Here is a 20,756-nt window from a genome sequence, read left to right on the forward strand (position 1 = left end):
ACACTTTTCAATGGAGTAGGATATCCTTTATGTTATCTACCTTCAAATTAAATGTGCAAAAAACCTTTTGCTTGCTTAATATGTTTTACATTTTCATATTTTCTATAAAAAACAACATTAACAACATGTATTATTATCTCCTTCGTAGTGATATCATTAGGATACTAGTTTTGAAAGGAAGAAAGTCCAGCATTCTTACCTTATCGTGCTGCAACATGTCTTTGCTGTTCAAGGACTTCTCACCAGTTCCTGTAACAATTTTAGCTTGTCTAATCATGTAGCCAAAGCAAAACAAGAGAATGAAGTAAAAAAGGAAGAAAGATTCCAATAATGGTTTGTTTTGACAATATTTATTTCTATTTTCCCAATAGTAACATATAGTTCAGGACAAAATGTTTGAGAGAAGCTAGCAGAGCAGTTTGCAGAATGTATGATTCAAAATCGTACCATATTTGATGAAAGTGGACTGCACTCTGAGTACTAGGGGATTGTAATTGTTCTCATTAACAAACAATATTTCCTATGAGCAAGAAAGCAGGGATATTTTCTATATATTGTGTTAAAGGCTAAAAACACTTGTTTTGGACAAGTTTTTTGGACAATCAAGTCTCAATCCTATTTATTCAGTTTCTCATACATCTCATAGAGTCAAAGGTCTGGGTAAAATGAAATCAGAAGACAGTGGCCTGATGACACCATGACACGACACGCTCTCAGACACGCGGACAGAGGGCGACAGCGGGCAGCCGAGAAACATTGGAAGAAAGCGAAGAGGTTACATTGTTACTGCCACCAGAGGGCAAAGCGAAAGAGAAGAGAGAAAAGTACGTACAGGTGCAGAGCAGAGAAAAGCTTTCAGAGACATGCTGAGGGACTACACACATAGATATATAATACGCTACGTTCTGAGCTGCGACAGTCTTCAAGCAGAAGAAGAAAGACAGAGGATAGAGATAGTTTCAAGCGCGAAGAGGAGTACAATGCTAGGCGAGGTTAGCATGCTGGCGGCACAGAGAAACTTTACAGGAAGCTCAAAACACAGATCACATGTAAAGGCTAGAGCGACAGTGCACTATTCTACAGGCTAAAGCTATACATTGGACACTAAAGCTAATTACAGGAGCAACACATACTGTATATATGTATATATATATGAATATAGAAAGAGATATAGGAGATATCGAACAAGCTGGACAGGCAAGGCGTCGCATGCACGTGCAAAGGAAGCAAGTCTTTCAGCAGCAAGAGAAGAAAATGTCTGGCTTTCCGAAACGTCGCTGCAATATATCTGAGGTTGTCTGTGTCATGGTGTTAACGCCAATTTGATCGGGAATAAAGATTATCCAACACTAAGTTAAACTTTAGGCTAATCTCTACTAAAATGGTCAAACAAAATGCTTTTATAATATGTATAACCTGCCAAAAATGTAATGCTTTCATAACCGACCCTTGATCGCCGTCACATTCAGACAAAAAGAGCTTAAGTTACATTTTTGAGTACTTTTTTTAACATCAATTTATGAACAACCATTGGACATTGCACGTTATCAGGTCATGTGTATACTCTAAAGTGCACAACCTCCCCTTTTTGGAGGAAAACTAGACAATACTGGCAAATTTATACTAAGGCAACACAGTTACAAACACACTTAGGTACACATTGGCACATACCGTCAAGTATTCACTTGTGCACAAAAAACACAGAGCTTCAGAGTCAAAATGGCTTTGCATATTCATTTAAAATCCAAACACCAGAGTCTCTGAGCAAAGACTCGGAAGTATTTCGAGGTGAATACTGTCAATTTCTTTAAAGCCAGTCCCTGAAACATGTTCTCTTTGAAATAGCTAGAAGAGTCACAAACCAAGTCAAGTATCAGACAAACATACACACACAGGAAAAAAGCCTTTTGGACAAACAAGATGAAAATACAGGTTATCTATATTGGAGATTACCTTTACCTCACAAATAGTCTCTGGTTATATGTCTTATATACACTTATGTATACACAAAGATATGTACTTAGGACATCTTGAAATACTATTTACAATCTATGATCATAAAATGATTGTACACTGAGCGACCGTATTGAGCAAATTGTGCTTTTCTACCTTGTTCTAATGAAAATGCTACAGAACCTCTGCTTGTTTAATCAGGATTCACACTCCATTAACTAAGCTGCCTACAGTAATAAGCATGTTTAAGTGTTTGCTAAATAATAGCAAATGTGATTATCTTTTATGTGACCTTTTATGTGATTTTCTTTTTTGCAGAGTATATACTGTAGTTTGGACCCATCATCGCATATTGCTTGTGAATCAATAAAGAAGACATCTCAGTTGCAATGCTAATGGATGCTCCTCCTTCCCCAATGATTTAGTGCAAGTGATGTCAGGTTTGCTTTACCTGCGAATTGGTGAAGTTCCTAAATTAAACAAAATATCATTATCGCCCGTTCTCAGTTTTCTCAAAATCCTCGATCTTTCTTTAAGTGTTCTTCCAAAAACACCACGGACAAATAGCTTATCTCATTTCGCCACTGTAGATGAAAGGTTTCACATCTTAACATTTATAATGCCAGTGTTGAAAGAGCCAGGAGCAATGGTGGAGTGCAAGGGGATAGTGGCCACAGTTGGTACCGCAGGTCCTGTGATCATAATTCCAATTAAATCCAGTTTAGCCAGTACTTTGACTTAAAGTTGACTTTGAGTGACTTTTGACTTTGACTTGCTGGAATATACCAACTTCCTACTAGATGGTTTCAATATAATGAGATACTTTAACAGGAAAATGCATTATGTGAGCACGTTATAGAATTATTAGGAACAATTTGCAAGGGGTATATAGCTAACGCTTTTAACGCTAAAGCTAAGTGTAGCTATGTGTGACATATTTAGGATTTTTTAAATAATTAAATGCTTGAAAGCAATTTGACATGCAGTGAACTCAGGGTTTTGGTGCCCTTTGGCAGTGGTCCACTTTTCCGATTTGGTAATCCAGCATTGCTTTCCTAACAATGCAAGAAAATAACCCACCATGACTTATTTCTTGTATCATAAACACTTTGGCAATATACTTTGTATAATTGCAATTTGAACCAAATCCCAGAGTATTTGGAAGTGGTAAATACACATTCCACAAATATAATTTGGTACTTTGGCTGGCTAAATCAATGGTAGCCATTGAATATGAGGAAAATGGGCTTTGAAACAAAGGATTATATCTTCATGTTACCTCTTAAATGTTGATTATTATAATTTTAGATCATCGTAACGACATGTAAAGCACACTTAGCACAGTTAAATATACAGCCATGTTAAAAATGAAGTCCATTTTGATATGAAAGTGAAACAAAATGGGTTATCACCTTAAATACACTAGAAAGAAGCATGTGAAAGAAAAGTAGAAAGTGTATTAAGCAGCAAAAGTTAATTTGCATCATAACCTGCAGAACAAACTCAGAGGACGATGTGATGCATGCTGGAACGTCACACCTTCATAAACGCTTTGAATTGACTTTGCAGTTGTTTGATTTTAAGGGGAATACCTTCTTCTGTACCTGATTCAAAATCCCTATAATGACTTATTCTGGCTGGATTATTTACTGCATTTAACATGAGCTAGTTCTGATAATCACCACCAGTCATGAGGAAATTACTGCTTTGGATGTGCAGATGTAAAGGCAGTTGATTACGCTGAGGTAAGGTGAAGTGCTTTTTTTGTTTTAAACAAGAAGTTTAAAGTGTAAAGTTACAATAGAACACAACCACGATTGGCACTTAACAACATACTTGGCAAATGAGAAATGATTCAAAAATAACACTCTTCCTCATCGACCTATTGCAGAAGCATTTCATATCACAAAAAGTACATATAAAGTTACATCACTTACACTACTCTTGGATCTATTACACTATTGGAAAGGCAGACAGAAGCACTTTTACATAGCTTTGGACCAAGTTAGTCCACGGCAAAGCTACAATACATTATATATAGATATATCTGTAGATCTTTTTTCTCAAATATACTCTTAAATATGTGACTTTGGAGGAAAGAGAAAGAAAAAGAAGAAGTTTACCAGTACATTCACGACAAACAATTCATCCGTCAAGGGGAAACGTACAGCAGGATTTGGCGAGATGAGTTTTTATAGATCCTGGCCGAGTCGCTCAATCTCCTCAATAAGAAAGTCGATGTCCTCGAAGGTAGCGGCGGGATTTGAGATCACCATGCGGAAAAAGTTGACCTTGTCTCCTTGGGGTTGGTAGCTGACCATGGTTGTTCCGTACTCCATCATCCTGGCCTTTATCACCGGAGCAACCTGAAGGGTCCAGTATGTAAAGCACGAGTTAATATTATTCAGAGAAATACAGAAAAGAAAATCAGACCCTCACTATCAAATCTTTGTTTGGGTTCATTTGGGGAGGTGAGTGTAACAAGCTACTACTAAGCAAACACACACAAAATGTTGCAAATAAAGTGTGAGCACAGTTTTGGAACCGATCTTGGGCAGTAGAAACCTATCTTTTGAAACATTTACCTGTGCACCTAAACCAGAAACAGATAGCTTAATATTAGCATACAAGCTTGAGAGTGGTATTGATCTTTTCACCTAACTCCCAGAAAGAAAACAAATCTTAACAATTCTGAAAATGTCCAAGGATTCCTCCAATGTGTCCCTATTCTAGATTGCTCTTGAATTAGCACTTCATTTACACACTAAAACACCTAGTTAGAACTATGTTGACACAATTCCAGTTGACATAGCAAGCAGGCAGGTTACAAGCACCAGACTTTTGCACTCAACCATATCAAATGATCATATGACTCAATATGTGAGTGAGTGATTGTGTGGGAAGTTCCCAATGACTCCCTTTTTCCTTTTCATTGTAGCAACTAAACAAGTCACGTTTTCAGATACCTCGAAATTTGGCCCATGTAGTCCTTTATCTCACAAAGAGTCTGACAGTCTGACAGCTACTCTGCTGCCAAGCTGAGAGGTTCTCTCAACAGTAAAGCAGAGCAAGACATTTATTTTATGCTCAGAATAGTGTTGATTGTTTTGTGCATTCTGTGTAGTGACAAGCTGTAGCAGATTACAGGTTTAAAACTCTTTGTCTTTAAAGGGGAACATTGTTTAATTATATGTGCCTATGGATCTTTGGTGAATTTGATAAATTCTGTACAGTCAATGAGAAAATACCATAAATTAGAGAGTACTGTGACCTATAATCAAAAGTTGCCAATCGGATACATTTTAGTTTGGATTATTTTCAATGTTAGTTTTAGAATTTAGTCTTTTGGAGTTGATAGCTATTCAGCACTGTGGAGGGGAATAACTACAGTGTAAGCACATTTCGTAAAGCGCTGTGCTTAAGTCAAATGTTGAGGTACTCTCTTAAAGATATTCTACTTTTACTACTCCATTATATGTTTGCTTTAATGTACATGCAATCATTTAAACCCCTAAAATCTACTTTACAAAGTTAGTACTTTTACTTCAAATGCTTGCTAATACATATATACTTTTACATAAATGCTTTTACTTATATCGTTTTTAAGTATGTTTAAATGCGGTGTGGTAACTATTCTTTAGTAAGGGGCCTGACTACTTCTTCCTCCACTGGGCTGTGTTGAAAACAGCAGCTCTTAACACCTAATCACTCCTTAGAAATAAGACACATAGTCATTCCTTCTAAATTTGATGCAGGTGTCCCGCCTTAGTAACGGTAAAATAATCCGTCAGCAGCTGCGGGATTACTTAAAATCAGTCTTTTGACCATGTCCCAGTTCTCCTTTTGAAGTAGGCATGAGGGAAGTGGAAATTAAAGAAAGTTATTTCAATTCGTGCACTTTCTATATGAGCTAATCAAGCACCATTACATCATACCTTAACCTATTGTCTCTGGAAAAAAAAGTGAGCTATCCAAACAAAGTGAGGCACAGTTTGAGAGGAATTCACTCCATTTGTGTGCTATGACAAATGATTCATGGTTGATCGTTTTCACACAGAGAGAGCTCTTTGTATGTCTGGCACGTACACCATCTGTTTGTCCTAATTGACTATTATTAGGCCCCTGCTGCCGCGGGAGCCTCTGAATGGCCGCCACTTTGGCTAACTGGTTAGCAACCCTCCCTCCAAGTCAGGCCTGTGATTCCCCTCCTCTGTGACAGTGTATCCTATCTTAAGACTGCCACTATTTGCCCATGTGCACAGGTTTTTATTTGTCCGAGCATAATTGGCCATCCTAGTGGTCCCTAATGAAGAGGACATGTGATGGTCAAGCTGGATATGAATGATGGCTTGTGGGTCAAAGGAAAGGGGCAGTGAAGGCTGTTTTTGGGAGATATTATAGTCAGGCTTCTTATCTCCGCTCACCCACCTTGTGCAAGTGTTTCTTCCTCTCCTCTTTGTCCTCCATGTAACGGATCCCAGGAGGGAGGTACCAGAAGCAGACGTTGGTGTGCTGAGGCTGTGGGAACACACACAGATGATAAGAGATGAGAGGAATAAAAAAACATGCACACACACAGTAGGGCTAGGGGATGATCCAATATTAGAGATTTTTACAATTTGTTGTTTCGATTGTCAATTCCTTGTTTAGGACGGCCCCTAAGTGATGTTTTATGATGACAGGGGGTGTCTCAATTTCCTTGTTCTTCTCTTTTATGAAAACATAAGATACCGGAATAATTTTATTATGAAATAAAAATAAATTCAAGAATGTTGCAATTAAAAGGTAAAAGTACTTGAATGTTTAAAATTGCTCTAATCATTTAAACAATTATTTGTGTATTTTTATTTTTTATGCATAGGAAATTGCTCAAAGTAATGACCCCACATGGCCTGTCACTAAGGTAATTTAGTATTGAGCTGTTTACAGGGGAAACGTTGGCCCACGCTAGCAACTAGTAAGTACACTCAGTGAATTTTGCACAAAAGGGCCAGAAATTATTCAAGAGTTGTTACACACCTAAACAAAGCTTAAATGCGAGTCGATAGACCTATATTTGTCAGCTGGATGTGCAAAAAAGCAGTTGTTTGATAACACATTAGCTACATTTAACTATATAAGGCGGTAATATAAACTCTTATTCTGTCTTAAATTGTAATTAAACCTAAAAATATTAGTACATATCTACCAGTCATCCTACGCTGAAATCCCATCACAAACTAGGAAGTGCTTGGAGTAACTGTAGCCGGTCCTTTTAGCCAAACTAGAATATATTCTGTCATAAATATCCATTAGGTGTTCCCAGCATCAGACAGGTAGACGGCCTCCTCTTCAGAGACTCTCTATAGGTCTGAAAAGCCAATGCTGATATTTTTTTTGGCATCTAAAGCTGCGCTGGAGCTGCCCGTCTGTGAAAGCATTCATTACCAACAGCTGACCAGCCATGCAAAGCAGCCTCATTTATACAACCCGGGCTGGTTCTGCCGTATATATTCAACATCAGACTGATGTAATGGCTTTATGGGGGTACAGACAAGTGAACACCTGGACCGATGCCCAGAGGACTTGGCTTGTTCCCACCACACTCAGGGTTTCGATGCTTTTAGCCTTTTAAGCTCAGCAGGTAAACAATAAAGAAGAAGAGCTTTTACTATGAATTACTCTGGCCGTCCAAAGACTGCTTTTATAAAACAATTTTTAGCTTAAACACCCCATCATATGTGTGGGCTGTTGCAGTTTGGCCCTGTATAGTATGTTTCTGGCACTTTTCTTTTCATATGCATATGAGCAATTACTGGCCGTTATGCCATTCATTAGACATAATGGCAGCACATTATGCTGGCAGCGAGAGGTAAAAATGGCTCTCCACCAACACAAAGCAAGAGCACACTGCGTGTCAATCAAGTCACCCGAGATGATTCTGAATACAGAGGTCAAAGTAGCAGCGTTAATGCTGGCTACTTTTCTCTGAGGGTGAGGGTGAGGATGAGTAATCGTCGTGGAGAGTGAAATGTAGACTTACCTTCCCATTGAAGACCATCTCGTATCCTTCTCTGTCTTTGATCTTGTTGTAGAGGTACTCAGACAACTCCAAACACTTATCAATCTGAGCCTCAAACCCAATGGTGCCCTGTCAATAAAAAAAGGGTTGAATCTGTTAGCTTTGAAACCTTTAGTGAGACATATTGAGTGATTATTGTAAAGCTGATGAGACACACACCAAACACCTGACACGTTCCTTCTACTTGCTGCTATGGACAGTGATTGCACTAATTATATATATTTGTAACGTTGCCATATTCATGCATTGTCATATAGTCATCTGCTTTAATCTATCAGACTGCTATTTTTAACTATTTATTGATTTACCTTTTTATGTTTATCTTGTGTATGTTTGTATATACACATATATTTATATATATTTGTAATCTTTGGTAATCCCACAATTAGAGATATTGATTGACTGACTGGCTGCATCACCGCCTGGTATGGCAGTTGCACCACCCTCAACCGTAAGACTCTACAGAGGGTGGTGAAAACTGCTCAGCACATCACCAGGACGGAGCTGCCATCCATGGAGGACCTCTACACCCAACGTTGTATATGTTGTGCATATGACCAATAAAACCTTGAAACCTTGATAATAAAGTTGACTTTGGCTTTGACTTTAAAGGGTCCCCTTCATGCTTTTTAGGGTTTCCATTTCCTGTGTATTATATAGGTTTCTGGGCATGTAAATGGTCTGCAAAGACAAAAATCCCCAACACAATGGACTCCTTTGTTTACTTCCGTGACATGGTGACATCACTATGTACTCTGTCTTTTCAATTGGGACCAGACATCTCTAGGCGACTGACCAATAGTAACGGGGCAAGTTAAGCAATCACAGCAGATTGGTCGCTGGTTTCAGACAGAGGGGGAAAATAGATGCTACAGCACAGGCAGTATGAGAAAAATAAAGAGCTTTTTGAACATTAAAGCATTCAAACGTCTAATTAGCATAATAGGGCCCCTTGAAATCCAGTCTGCTGATACTTTTAAATCCACCTTGCATATAAAATGTTAGAAAAATAAGCAACATTTAAGAAAAATGCAGTTGAAGAAAATCTTTTAAGTTTAAAAAAAGAAGCTTGTTGAACCTTCATCTCTATGGCAAATATATTCAGTCACATCAGGTTTTCACATTATTTTTGTTGACATCTCAAATGAAGTTAGGTTTATGATAAAACATCCCTGTGCTTAAGTATCACCAAAATGTTTTCACCACAAAATCAGTTTGTATATCAAAGAACTTTCCCTGTTACCTTAGCTCTCCACATGAGCCACAGCTTGAAGATGTCCACGTGGCGTCCGCACTGCAGCGCTTTATCCCCGGTGTCGTAGGAGAGGTCGTAGTGTTTGTCCTGCTGGAACAGGTAGACGGCGTGCATCTGGTTGCAGCTTTGCATCAGGCCCTGCGAAATCATATAAAATAAAAATGTATAATAGCAACACAATATCCCAAACTAATATTCATGTGTTCTACATGACAACGAGGCCCACCTCCTCTCGGACCAGCAGGGCGGAGCACTGCAGAGGGACTGACATCATCTTGTGTGGGTTCCATGTCACTGAGTTGGCCCTGCAGTTAAAAAAAAAAACACCCAGCATGCATTGTTACTTCAAATGCTCATTATTTTCTCCTCAGATCGAGTTTACACAACAACTCTTTTTTTACTTGCCTCTCAACTCCATCCAGCTTCCACCTGTGTCTCCTGGACATGAGGCAGACTTCCCCCCCACGCACCCTGTCAGGAGACACAGAAGATAGCCATTGAAGTGGCATTGTACACACAACTTCAAGGTAAATCATTTATTCAAGTCACACTCTATGGATATTACATAACTAATTCACTATTATTATGTAAAAACAGTTAAGCGTAAAGACTTCCGTTGTTCTGGATGACCTTTGTCAAGTTTGAAAAGTAGTGCAACCATTTACCAGATGTAGCAGGGCAGCAAACTTTTTTTGTTATTAAACTTCAATCTAGCATAACATTGCAGTCAAAAGTACAGGAAGTCGTTAGAGTCTACTTATACACAACGTTATGTTTGCTTAATAAATAAATAAAAAACTATAAATGAATGAAGTAACCCAATATATTTAGACAGGAAGTTGTCTGCCCTCCCAGGTGTCCTACAGTAACCGTTGCAACAGACAGTGAGCTGCTTCCTGTTAATGTTAACCTAGTTTAATGCAACACCGGATTATAGCTTGAATAATCTTCTACTTCTGGTGAGTTCACTTAATGTTAAATATAAACTAATTCTAGTTTAATATCTTTATTCCTGTATGTGCTTACGACAGTTAAAGCCTGTTGTGATGCAGTTTAAGGGTTTAAAATACATTTGAAATATCTGAATATATAACTTGATAGAAACAGTGTGTACAGTACAGATACGTTAAGGCTACAAACAACAAAATATCCGTTTAACGTCCTTACAATAAAGTCCAAAGATATTCACTTTAATATGAAACAAGGAAATAACTTAAAGAAAAGTTCTTAAATATGAAATTTGCAGGAGACAACAAAATGCATTTAAGCATCTAACTAGGAGAGCAAAACATTCTGAGTATTAAGTTAAGAATAACCAGTAGATATGAATATGCTAAGATATAAATAATATATTAGCCTGTGCTGCCTTTACTGACCAATTCTTGATTCTGTAAAGCAATATCAATATAAAGGATTTCAATCAATTCTATTTACTAGGTAGGACACTTTGTATCAGAGAAATAAACTAGGGCGGTGGTGGCAAAGTCCATAGGGGCTTGGCCTGGGAACTGGACCACCAGTTCAAGTCCCCGAAAGACAAAGTTGTTCCTGTGGTGTCCCTGAGCAAGGCACCGTTACCTACACTGCTCCCCGGGCGCCGTACATAATGGCAGCCCACTGCTCCTAACACTAGGATGGGTCAAATGCAGAGACCTAGGGCGGTGGTGTCGAAGTCCATAGGGGCTTGGCGTGGGAACTGGAAGGTCACCAGTTCAAGTCCCCGAAAGACCAAGTGCCACCGTGGTGTCTCTGAGCAAGACACTGGTTACCTACACTGCTCCCCGGGCGCCGTACATAATGGCGGCCCACTGCTCCTAACACTAGGATGGGTCAAATGCAGAGACCACATTTCGTTGTCCTAGTACTTGTACTCTGTGCAATGACAATAAAGTTGAATCTTCATCTTCATCTAACTAACAGTAATATTATATTAATTATACCTTTAATTTGGTCTTTGCATTAAAAACTACTTGGAAAATTCATTGATATTGAAAAGAAATGTTGTCCTCTATGAGGAAATTAAGCTTTACTTGTTAGCCTTTACACTAAATATAAACAAATATATCTGGACTTGCAGGCCTCATAATGTTAACTAGTAAGTTTCAAAGACCTCCAAACATTTATTTCATGTGATTCTGCATGCACAAAAATCCCATTTCAGACAAACAAAAGCAGCAGGGGCCAGCTCACTCCAAAGCAGGATGTTTTCTTCCCCATCTCAGCCAGGAGAGGAGTGATAGATAAGGCCATTTATGTCTCTTAATAGAGGTGTCCCCCTGTCAGGACTAAATCACCTTCATTAATAGATAGAGTTCCTTCAGTGAGAGGGCCCATGATGGCAAAGTCAGGGGAGGAGATGATTTACAGCCTCTGTTCCAGTTTTTCTAATCCCCAGTGTTAGATAGGGGATGGCTGGCTCCTATCTGGGTCAACCGCAAGCAGTTATAGGCGAGACAGACATAATAGATTTGTCAAACTCGCTGGTGAGCTCTGTGTATTCCTTCACTAAAACCCCCACTGTGGAGAGATACTGTGCATTAAAGGTAATCAGACGGTTTTACATAAAGCAACCGGAGATGTTAATGGAGATTTGTGTGTGGTTCCAAATTAAAAATCCATTTGTGTTACTTACATCCACATGCATCCACACGTTGTACTTTTTGCAGATGTCAGAAATGGCGATGAGAGGGTCAAAGGCTCCGTACACTGTGGTACCAGCAGTTGCACTGACAAAGAAAGGGACAAAACCCTGCAAAAGGCACACACAGGAAATGAGAAAGCAGCTGATGCATTTATAACAATGCCAATATTTTCAATCACACTGCTGTCTCAGCTGATTGAATACAAGAAAAGAAGTTGTGTATGAGGTCTGCAGTGTTTATATCTGTGTTATGATATTACCTTCTGTTTGGCTTCCAGTATTCTCCTCTCAAGGTCGGCTGGGACCATTTTACCGCTGTGAAAGAAGAAAGAATTTTCAGTTGCTTCTTAATTTTTTTGTTGTAAATTCATGGGAGAATTATTCAGATCATTAGCTTATGTGAAGATACTAAGATATCAATGTAGAGGTCCTGCAATACTAGAAAAAAATAGTAATTTCATCAGCAAAATGCTCTTAAAAATGAGGGAAAATGATCTTTTTATTATTATTTTAAATATTTAATTAATTTATGTTTTAAACTGGAATTCAAATTATATCATTTGAAACATTTAAATGGCTCAAATTTAAAGGTTGACAACTACACACTATTTTTTGCAGGAAGTCAAAGGCGAAAAGATTGGAAAATGTGATTTATAAGCTAATCACATGTTGTTTTCGGCTAAACCTTTTATCTTGGAAGTGACTCATAACAACAGCGGTCATATAAATATGATTGTGAGCTGACATTTCCTTATTTCCCTCTGAATTGTATTAAAGTAAAGGTGTAAAATTGCCGAAAGTCGCGCTGAACTCGAGCAATAGTAACTGCCGCCCTGGGATTCAACTTCTAATGTGTTATCTGTCGAAGTACAGCTGAAATGAGAGGAAGACTTTACCTTTCATCTGCTTTAATGCAGATCACACTCTCCGTCCCGATGCCAAGAGCCGCTGCACCTTTTTTGATTGAAAAATGACTCTGGAGATTGCCGAAAAAACATGAAAGAGAGAATGTGATTAACTGTCTTTACACCGGGATGGAGGGGAGAAAACTAGAAATATATATTTAATTTAAACATTTGTCATGCAGCTTTGATGCTGAAAGGTCTGGGTGGTATTTACTAGCTTTTATGCTCACAGCATCTTTGAAATGTCCTTCAAAGATGAAGGAGGGGACATAATGTGGCAGACACACCAGCCACCCTGTATCCTCCTGTGTCTGACACCCATAACGTCAGCTTTATATCAGCTGGTGGTGTGAAAGTGTCACTTTTTAAACACACCCATCAAACACAACCACAGCTAATGTGCGAAACAAAGTGGTATTCCTGCACTGGAGAGGAAGATCATTGACCTTCCATTTCAGAAAACTGTGTAAAAGTGATTGTTATTTGAATCAAAAAGACACACATGGACAATGTTTATCAGCTGAAGTGAAACATGAATGCCTACATGTTCGGATGTAAAGGCCGCCAGTCTGGGAACGGATGACATTCCTTTCTCCTTCACTTCAGGGAACATCTTGAAGCGAGCCAGCAGCATAGCGTACATGTTAGAAATAGCCCCACCTAGAGGACAGACAGGCAGTGTCAGTCCACATCACATTAGTACCTGGAAATTCTCATGGGAATGATGCAGGGCCTCAGAACAGAATTGAAATATATGTGTGCATTTTAAAAACAACTAAACTAGAACACCAAATAATTTTCAAGCGATCAGGGTTGTTTAAAGATATGACACAGCATCTAGCTGTACGCAATGTCAGAGCCAATCACAGTCCTTGTTCTTCAAATTCTCCAATGATGCTCTAACAGAAATGCATGAGGGACATTAAAGATTGGAGGGTGATGAGGTGGGGGTTGGAATTTGCTAAATAATTTTATGCTAATTGGCTTTCAAAGGAGTTCCATTTAAATCATCAAAATGCAAATTGACACATTGCAGCACACTCAGGCAGTTCCATTTTCAGTGAAACAGAGGGGTGTTGGGATTGGCGTCGCCTTACATACCAGGAGAGAAAATGCCATCTCCCTGCCCATCCGACCAGCCAATGATGTCCCTCATCTTCTTCAGAGTGACGTATTCCAGCAGCACAAAGACAGGAGCCACCTCATAGGTGAACCTGCGTTACACAAGGGACATCACATGATGCTGGTTGCACAAAAAAGCGCCATGACTCATCCCCGAAAATCAGCCAGGCCAGACATTTCTATCCCCTGCTGTTTAAATGTTTCAGTAAACATTTCGATTTAAAATCAAAGCTTGTCGATAAAGCCCTAATCTTTCAAATTAGTGATGGATAAAACATATTTTGTATAGTAATCTTGTTGGATTTATGGCCAATTTACAGGCTTCGCCATTGCTGATGCTTTTGAACAAAATGTACCAGCTTTATTTCTATTCCCACGTCGCAGGCCACATTTCTTTGCTGTACAGAAGTCTCACTGTTCCTTCATCCTTAAAAAGGATATTCCAATACGTCCCTGCTAGTATATATTCTATTAAACATTGGTGCATTTGCTAAAGTAATTCTTTTCACCCCTCGTGTAAACAGCAGGCTTATTTCGCAGTGCCTCACAGTTGCCAAGGCCGAGTTTATCACTCCACAAACACACACCAAAATTAACTTCAGATTAGTCAGAATTTAATTTCAGGGCTAATTTTCTCCCTTTGAATCCCCATGGAGATTGGGGAAGAGGGGGCAGGATAAAAGGCGGAGGTGGGAGGGGTGCAAGGGGGGTGGGAGTTTAAGGGGTGTCCGCCTTTCATTTTAGCCTTTTCATTTGCTATGATTGAGTGGAAAAAGAGAAAAGAGAAGACGCTATCAGCCCGAGCAGACGGCATACGGCTGGGCAGGAAATGGGATTCATTGTCATTATCATTATCAGCATTTAAAATCATGATTGAGCACAGGCCACATACTTACATATTGGTGTTGGCAGTGGATGTTAGCCAATCGGCTGCCAGCCCAACCATGTCTAATCCTGTAGAGAGCTGATTGAAGTACCTGGGATGGGCTGGAGGAACAGGAGTAAAGAAAAAAAAATAAGGGAGAGGAAGGGTGCTGCGATTTGAACATTTATCCAGCAAAACTGAAATAAACTTAATGTGTTTATGCTGGGTGTGTGCAAAAGGCAGAGAGGTTGTCATCTTCTAAACCCTCTAATTGCAGGTTAGAGATGCAGCTGCAGTGACGATTTAAATCATCTTGAGAAATAATGAAAGCATTTAGTGTTTCATGGGTAATGTAAGAATTTAATGGAGGGTGTCAACACACCCACCATTGTGACACATCATAAAGAGGAGCTTTGAAAATGAAAAATAAATAGTAAATGCAAGAATGGAATGATGTCCTATTATTATTTCTTGTTTTAAATATAAACATGCAAAGTGATATTTTACTCTAACCCCCTAAATATGGCACGTTTAGCAATATTACAACAGTAGTACATGAATTATAACACACTATAATGTACTTTTAAGTTTTTAATGCATGGTGTTATACAGACAGGTATTGATTGAAATTAAAATAAAGAGAGTTGGTCTAATAAAAGAAGCTAAAGCCGCTGAAAATGCTGTATGTTAAAAAAAAAGTACCACATTCATATATGTGTCTATCTTATCAATACACCAGTGTGCTATATCATATTGTGCAGTAAATGTTCCCCTGCGAGTGTCAGAGTGGAGAGAATAATGGACTTGGCCCCTGCGTGGTTATTAGCCTATTATCTGCTACTTGGTGAACCAGATTTACTGCGCCACTGCATTTACCGGTCTGCTGGTCGGGAGGAGGAGAGGGAGGACAACCTCCAGGTTTTTTTTTTAGATAGACACCATTTATTTATTCAACACACAGATTGCTTTCTTTGTTTCATTCAGTTGGGGGATATTCCTTATAATAAAATAGAGACAGTATAAAACATTAGCCAATTAGAGATTTTCTGGTAGATGTCACTCTCTGTTTTTTCTCTATGTCAAGCACTGTGATAGTTATTTCCCCTTATATTTTTTTTCTAATTAAACTCACAGCTGTTGTGATGTACTTAAAGATAAGCAGCAGGCCGGACTTTTAGGCCTACATAAATGGAAAAAGGTGCAGCTTTAAAGTGGAACATATATTCTAACATGCCATATTTTAAACAGATCACAGTCTGAAGTGAAGCAGGTTTATTCATCAAGCATGCACCCAGCATGCAGTCCGAGGCCTGACCTGTTTTGATGGCGTATTTGAGGGTGGCGCGACAGCTGATCAAGATCTCATCCAGGGAGGCCGGCTCGCTCTGAAGCTCCCAGTTGTTCTTCTGGAGCAGCTCGTTCGGATAATGGAAATCAATAACCTTCGTTTCCCGGTCGAAAGACTCCACGATATAGGCCAGTAAAATATCCACAACTTCCTGCAGGAAGGTCATTGTTTTGGCGTCACTGTCCATGGCAGGTAACAGGTCTGTAAAAAATAAATATGTCAAATAAAACAAGCAGTAAATGAGATTTTTTGGTGTAGAGAGCAGCCATTAAAACCGATGTTATGTATGATTATTATGCATTGTGTAGGCCTTTTACATACGGGAACCAAAATGTCAGATTAATATACAAAACGAAGAAAAATGGCCCATATTTCTTAACAATTAACAGGTCTAAAATGTATGGAAAGTTTCTAAGTTTTCTGCGACGTAAAACCTCAAAACATGACATTCTGCTGAAGGTGACCTCTCCGACAACGTGCAATGATCACCATAACTCACTGGATATTATGGATATGAAATCTTATGTAAAAACTGCACATAATTATCTTGTAGGACTATGTTAGGTCATTTATTCCTTTTGTTATTACGCTACGAAGTCCTATTTTATTGACGGAATAAAGAATAAGGCAGATCGACTCTTTGGCGATTCATTTAGACTACATTTATATGACAAATATCTACTTGCAAAATGTATTCATAAATAACGCCGTATGTTTTTCATTCATTTAAAAAATGTCAAAGCTAATCTCATAAAAACGGTATTTGTTTGTGTTTTCACGCAGAATAAATCTCGATAATACAAGGCAAGGCCAAGCTGTGACTCAATGGGACTAATCAGGAGACGACAGTGTTTAATATGAGTGTTACAGCATGCTTCAGTACCTGTTGAATAGAGGTCGGAGAAGACCACAGAAGCTTTGGTGCAGTTGCAGGATTTGTTGCAGCCGCAGGCAGCAGCCTCTGTCTCCGGCTGCTGCTTGGCGGCCGGCTCGGCGGCTTTTTCCAATTCTCCGACATTGAGAAGAGCTTTAGACACAAAACAGCATTTATATATTTTTACTACCTTGTACACAAGGCCGGGAATAGCACAAAAAATAAAAAAGATGGAGAGAAAACCGCGCACGTCGCTCAAATAGCTTACCCCACCCACCCACCCACAGTGAACCAACATACCACATAATTTAGATCCAATTCCTCCGGATAATTTCTGGGCCGCCGCTTGGCACCAAGCCCTGGCTGGGAAAGAGAAAATCAAAAAGGATGAATAGCTTCAGGTTCCAACTTTAAACATAGACGCCGAAGCACAAAAATCGACATGCAAAAAATAAATAAATAGCGATGTAGGACCAATTATTACATCCTTAAGGGTAAAACATGTGTCTAAAAATAGACTCTAGATAAAGCAGGCCTGTTTGGATGTTCATTCGTTGACTCTGACCAAATGCAGCGCAAAGGCTTGAGACAATACACCGGGATTAGAGCTGCGCCCGGTCCATCAGAGGTGATTTGGAGATAAAAAGCCACTCACTTGTGCTGGGGCTCTGATTCCCGGTGTTTGCCGCCGCATTATCTCCACCAAGAGACCAGAAACCCTGTGCTGCCATTGTGGCCGGTACTTAGGAGCTGCTGGAGACACGGAGACCGACAGAGCCCATCCACACGCTTCTACCCAGTGCTGTTCAACGATGATGTGGTGCTGAAATCCAGCCGCGCATCCGGGAGACGTTTTACGCTGCAGCAGAGCGCTTAAAACTAAAACGCGTGCGGTAAAAAGGAAAACAAAATCAAAAGGCGTCCACGGTGTTTTTCTGCAAGCGTCCACAGGTGCACGAATAAGAAAGGAGGGTCCTGCCAGAGAAATCCGCACACACTTGATTTAACAGGCGCACTCAGTCAGCGCACCACGCACTCCTCACTCCGCAAAAATATTCAGGAGCAGTGAAATGTCAGCTTTGGATGAAAAATTATACTACAAATAAAATGAAATGGGCTGCAGACAAAAGTGGTGTCAGTGCGCAGCTTTGTGCTACAGCTTCTGGTAAATATGCGTCACGCACGAGCCATGCCTAATTGCTTCTAATCTAAATATAACGTCACCAAAGCAATCCCATCGTGATTCACTTCAGGTCATGACGAAGAGCGCTGCGTCGTGCGTCGTGACTCCATACATCCCCGACACTTTGTCCCCCGCGCGCTCAACTTACCCTCCATACAGACAGTGAATGCAAACTAATTCATCTGCCAGGCAGGTGCGGACCTATTTCTTGGAGACTGGCTGCTCTATTTGCGCGCCTCCGGGGGAGGAAGCAGCGGGGCGGCGAGGACATCGGCTTTAAATTGAGAAAAAGTGCGCATGGATCCCTCCTCTCTCCTGGGCTTCTACTACATTAAGCGTAATTACCAAAGCCTTTTTGCACATAAACATATCTTGATTTATCAGGCCTTTCTTCGTCAAGTAATCAGAAAATCACATGATTTACATCCACATTTTTGTCCCCCTAAAATAAAACAATAATGAAATGCACTGTTTTGAAGATACTGAATGTTTTGGGCCTAAAAAGTAGTACAAAATACAGCATCAAGGACTTAATCCACACTATGGTACAATTTACAACCCAACCCTTAAATTCTGTGCTGTTTTATTAGCATTTAAACCCATTGAGAGCAAACGGACCCTGAGGGCATCAAAACCACCCTGACCCACATCTGATATGATTTATGATTTCAACAGCAAACAACCATTTAATGCCACAAGGGATGTATTAAAATAAAGTGGGCCCTTTGACAATGCTAATACTGTGACATATGTGTATGGAATTACTTTCTGATTTAAATGACATTAATAATTGTAAAGCTGATTTTAATTGAGCTATTTCCTTTCAATCAGCAATGTTTTTTCTTTTATATGATCAATGCATGAATCTTATTTGCTGCCCGTGTTTTCTCTGGATTTACATATTTTTTGTGTCAGCATGACACTACGGATTCACTAACACTTCCCGGGGGGGGTTTCTCCTTTAAAATGTCACATAAAGATCAGTGGTTTGAATCTTGATGAACGCTAACGCCAACAGTCTACATGAAGATATCCGATACCACCAGAGATCTGTAAGAGTCAGAGTAACTGTGTGAAAATTAACAATGATGTGAGGTACAACAGAAAATAAAGAGTATGCAGCACGTTGTTACAACATAATGAAACCATGTTGTATAAAGGCAGCAACGCCAAAGGTGAAAACAAATAAACATCACATGGAATTTAATATATTTTACATTAAAACAAGAAAAGAGAATGTACACTTCTTACATGGTTACAACACTCAAGCAGCTTTTTAAAAAGAGACATTCTTAAAAACAAATGATATTTGTTCAAGTTGAAGAGCATGGCATTTGTATTTACATGATCTCTTTTTTTTTATACAGTTGTATTTGGTTTTTGAATTGATATGGACAACCTTACATTACTGAACCGACCAGAGAGGACATTAACATGAGCGAAAGCAACAATGTCTAATTTACAAATAACATCAATACAACCTTCATTTACAGTGTTATGGGTATAGCTTTTTAATATTTACATTAACCTTCATCCTGTCTATGTTATGTCGTGACCGTAATCAATGCTGTCAATGCTTTTCAAGTTTTTCAAGTCAACAGAATAAAATACTCTTTTATCATGATTGCCACATAGTGTGTTCCCTGCGCCAGATTTGGACAGATTACTTGCCAAACGGCCTAAAAAAGTCCTGTGTTCAGTAATGTTTGATGAGCTTTCGTCTCTGGGAGGTCTTCCTCAGTAGATGTCTGAAGTCGTACGGGTTGTCCTCTGTCCGGCTCTCTGTGGAGGACATTCTGGGAAAAGAGCGCCTGCCAACACAACACAGGAGAGTGAACGCAAAGATAAAGCAAAGGAAAAACAGAACAAGAAAAAAAAAGAGGAGGAGATGATAGACTCGTGATCAGGAGACAGAATTCATATTGTTTATTGTTTTCGGCAACCATTTATCTTGTGTGTGAGCTGTCACAGGCTGTGCGCAGGAACGACTGGAAAACAGATTAAATTGCTACACGGATTTGTCACTGTGTCAACTGCAATCAGAATGCAAATGTGGCACTTTTTGTGGGGAAAAAAATCATCTGCAAAGAAACAAACGCTGATCCTGATAGGTGCAGGTACCTCATGGTTGCCTAACAAGCTAATTCCTAACTTGAACCACTACAGTTTGTAGGCTCAGGCGCCTATCTTTATCATGTAGAAGCTCAGTTGTGTACGCCACTTTCTCCACTCATCAGTTTCAACTGAACTGTATCACCATAGGGATATCTCTGAATCTAAATTCATTCAAATGATTGCTTTTAAAACTGTTAATACAAAACAAATCATAAATATTAATGTCTTTTAAATAACCAAGTATACAAAACAATGTAATTTAACAGCATAACTTTACTGCATGTAAGTCAGCAGCATATTTGCTTACAAATGCATCAAGTATATTGCATCATGTGTAAGTGTACACACATTAAATCAGCAGCAGTTAGAGATACCTAAAGGAGGGCACTAACATGAGTTGAGAAAGATCTGAAAAAATGTTGGTTACAGGACCA

At 39.3% G+C, this 20,756-nt stretch overlaps 2 protein-coding genes across 2 annotated transcripts in view; both read right to left on the reverse strand.

The window, feature by feature from the left end:
* Nucleotides 1-334: 334 nt before the first annotated feature.
* On the reverse strand, nucleotides 335-18,360 carry gad2 (glutamate decarboxylase 2). The gene is given in 17 exon segments (XM_063873875.1): nucleotides 335-4,319; nucleotides 6,382-6,471; nucleotides 7,976-8,083; nucleotides 9,258-9,407; nucleotides 9,496-9,574; nucleotides 9,675-9,718; nucleotides 9,720-9,740; nucleotides 11,902-12,018; nucleotides 12,171-12,225; nucleotides 12,807-12,886; nucleotides 13,360-13,475; nucleotides 13,917-14,029; nucleotides 14,834-14,924; nucleotides 16,118-16,351; nucleotides 17,034-17,177; nucleotides 17,325-17,387; nucleotides 17,680-18,360. Coding segments are annotated over 17 exon segments (1,755 nt in total). The 5' UTR covers nucleotides 17,756-18,360; the 3' UTR covers nucleotides 335-4,145.
* A 1,038-nt stretch (nucleotides 18,361-19,398) lies between these two features.
* Nucleotides 19,399-20,756, reverse strand: part of myo3a (myosin IIIA) — a 57,975-nt gene continuing 56,617 nt past the window's right edge. Inside the window, 1 exon segment of the mRNA XM_063912129.1 lies at nucleotides 19,399-20,018. Within this exon segment, the coding sequence (XP_063768199.1) occupies nucleotides 19,904-20,018 (115 nt within the window). The 3' untranslated portion in view covers nucleotides 19,399-19,903.

Source organism: Eleginops maclovinus, chromosome 21 (genome assembly GCF_036324505.1).
Source record: "Eleginops maclovinus isolate JMC-PN-2008 ecotype Puerto Natales chromosome 21, JC_Emac_rtc_rv5, whole genome shotgun sequence".
Taxonomy (NCBI): domain Eukaryota; kingdom Metazoa; phylum Chordata; class Actinopteri; order Perciformes; family Eleginopidae; genus Eleginops; species Eleginops maclovinus.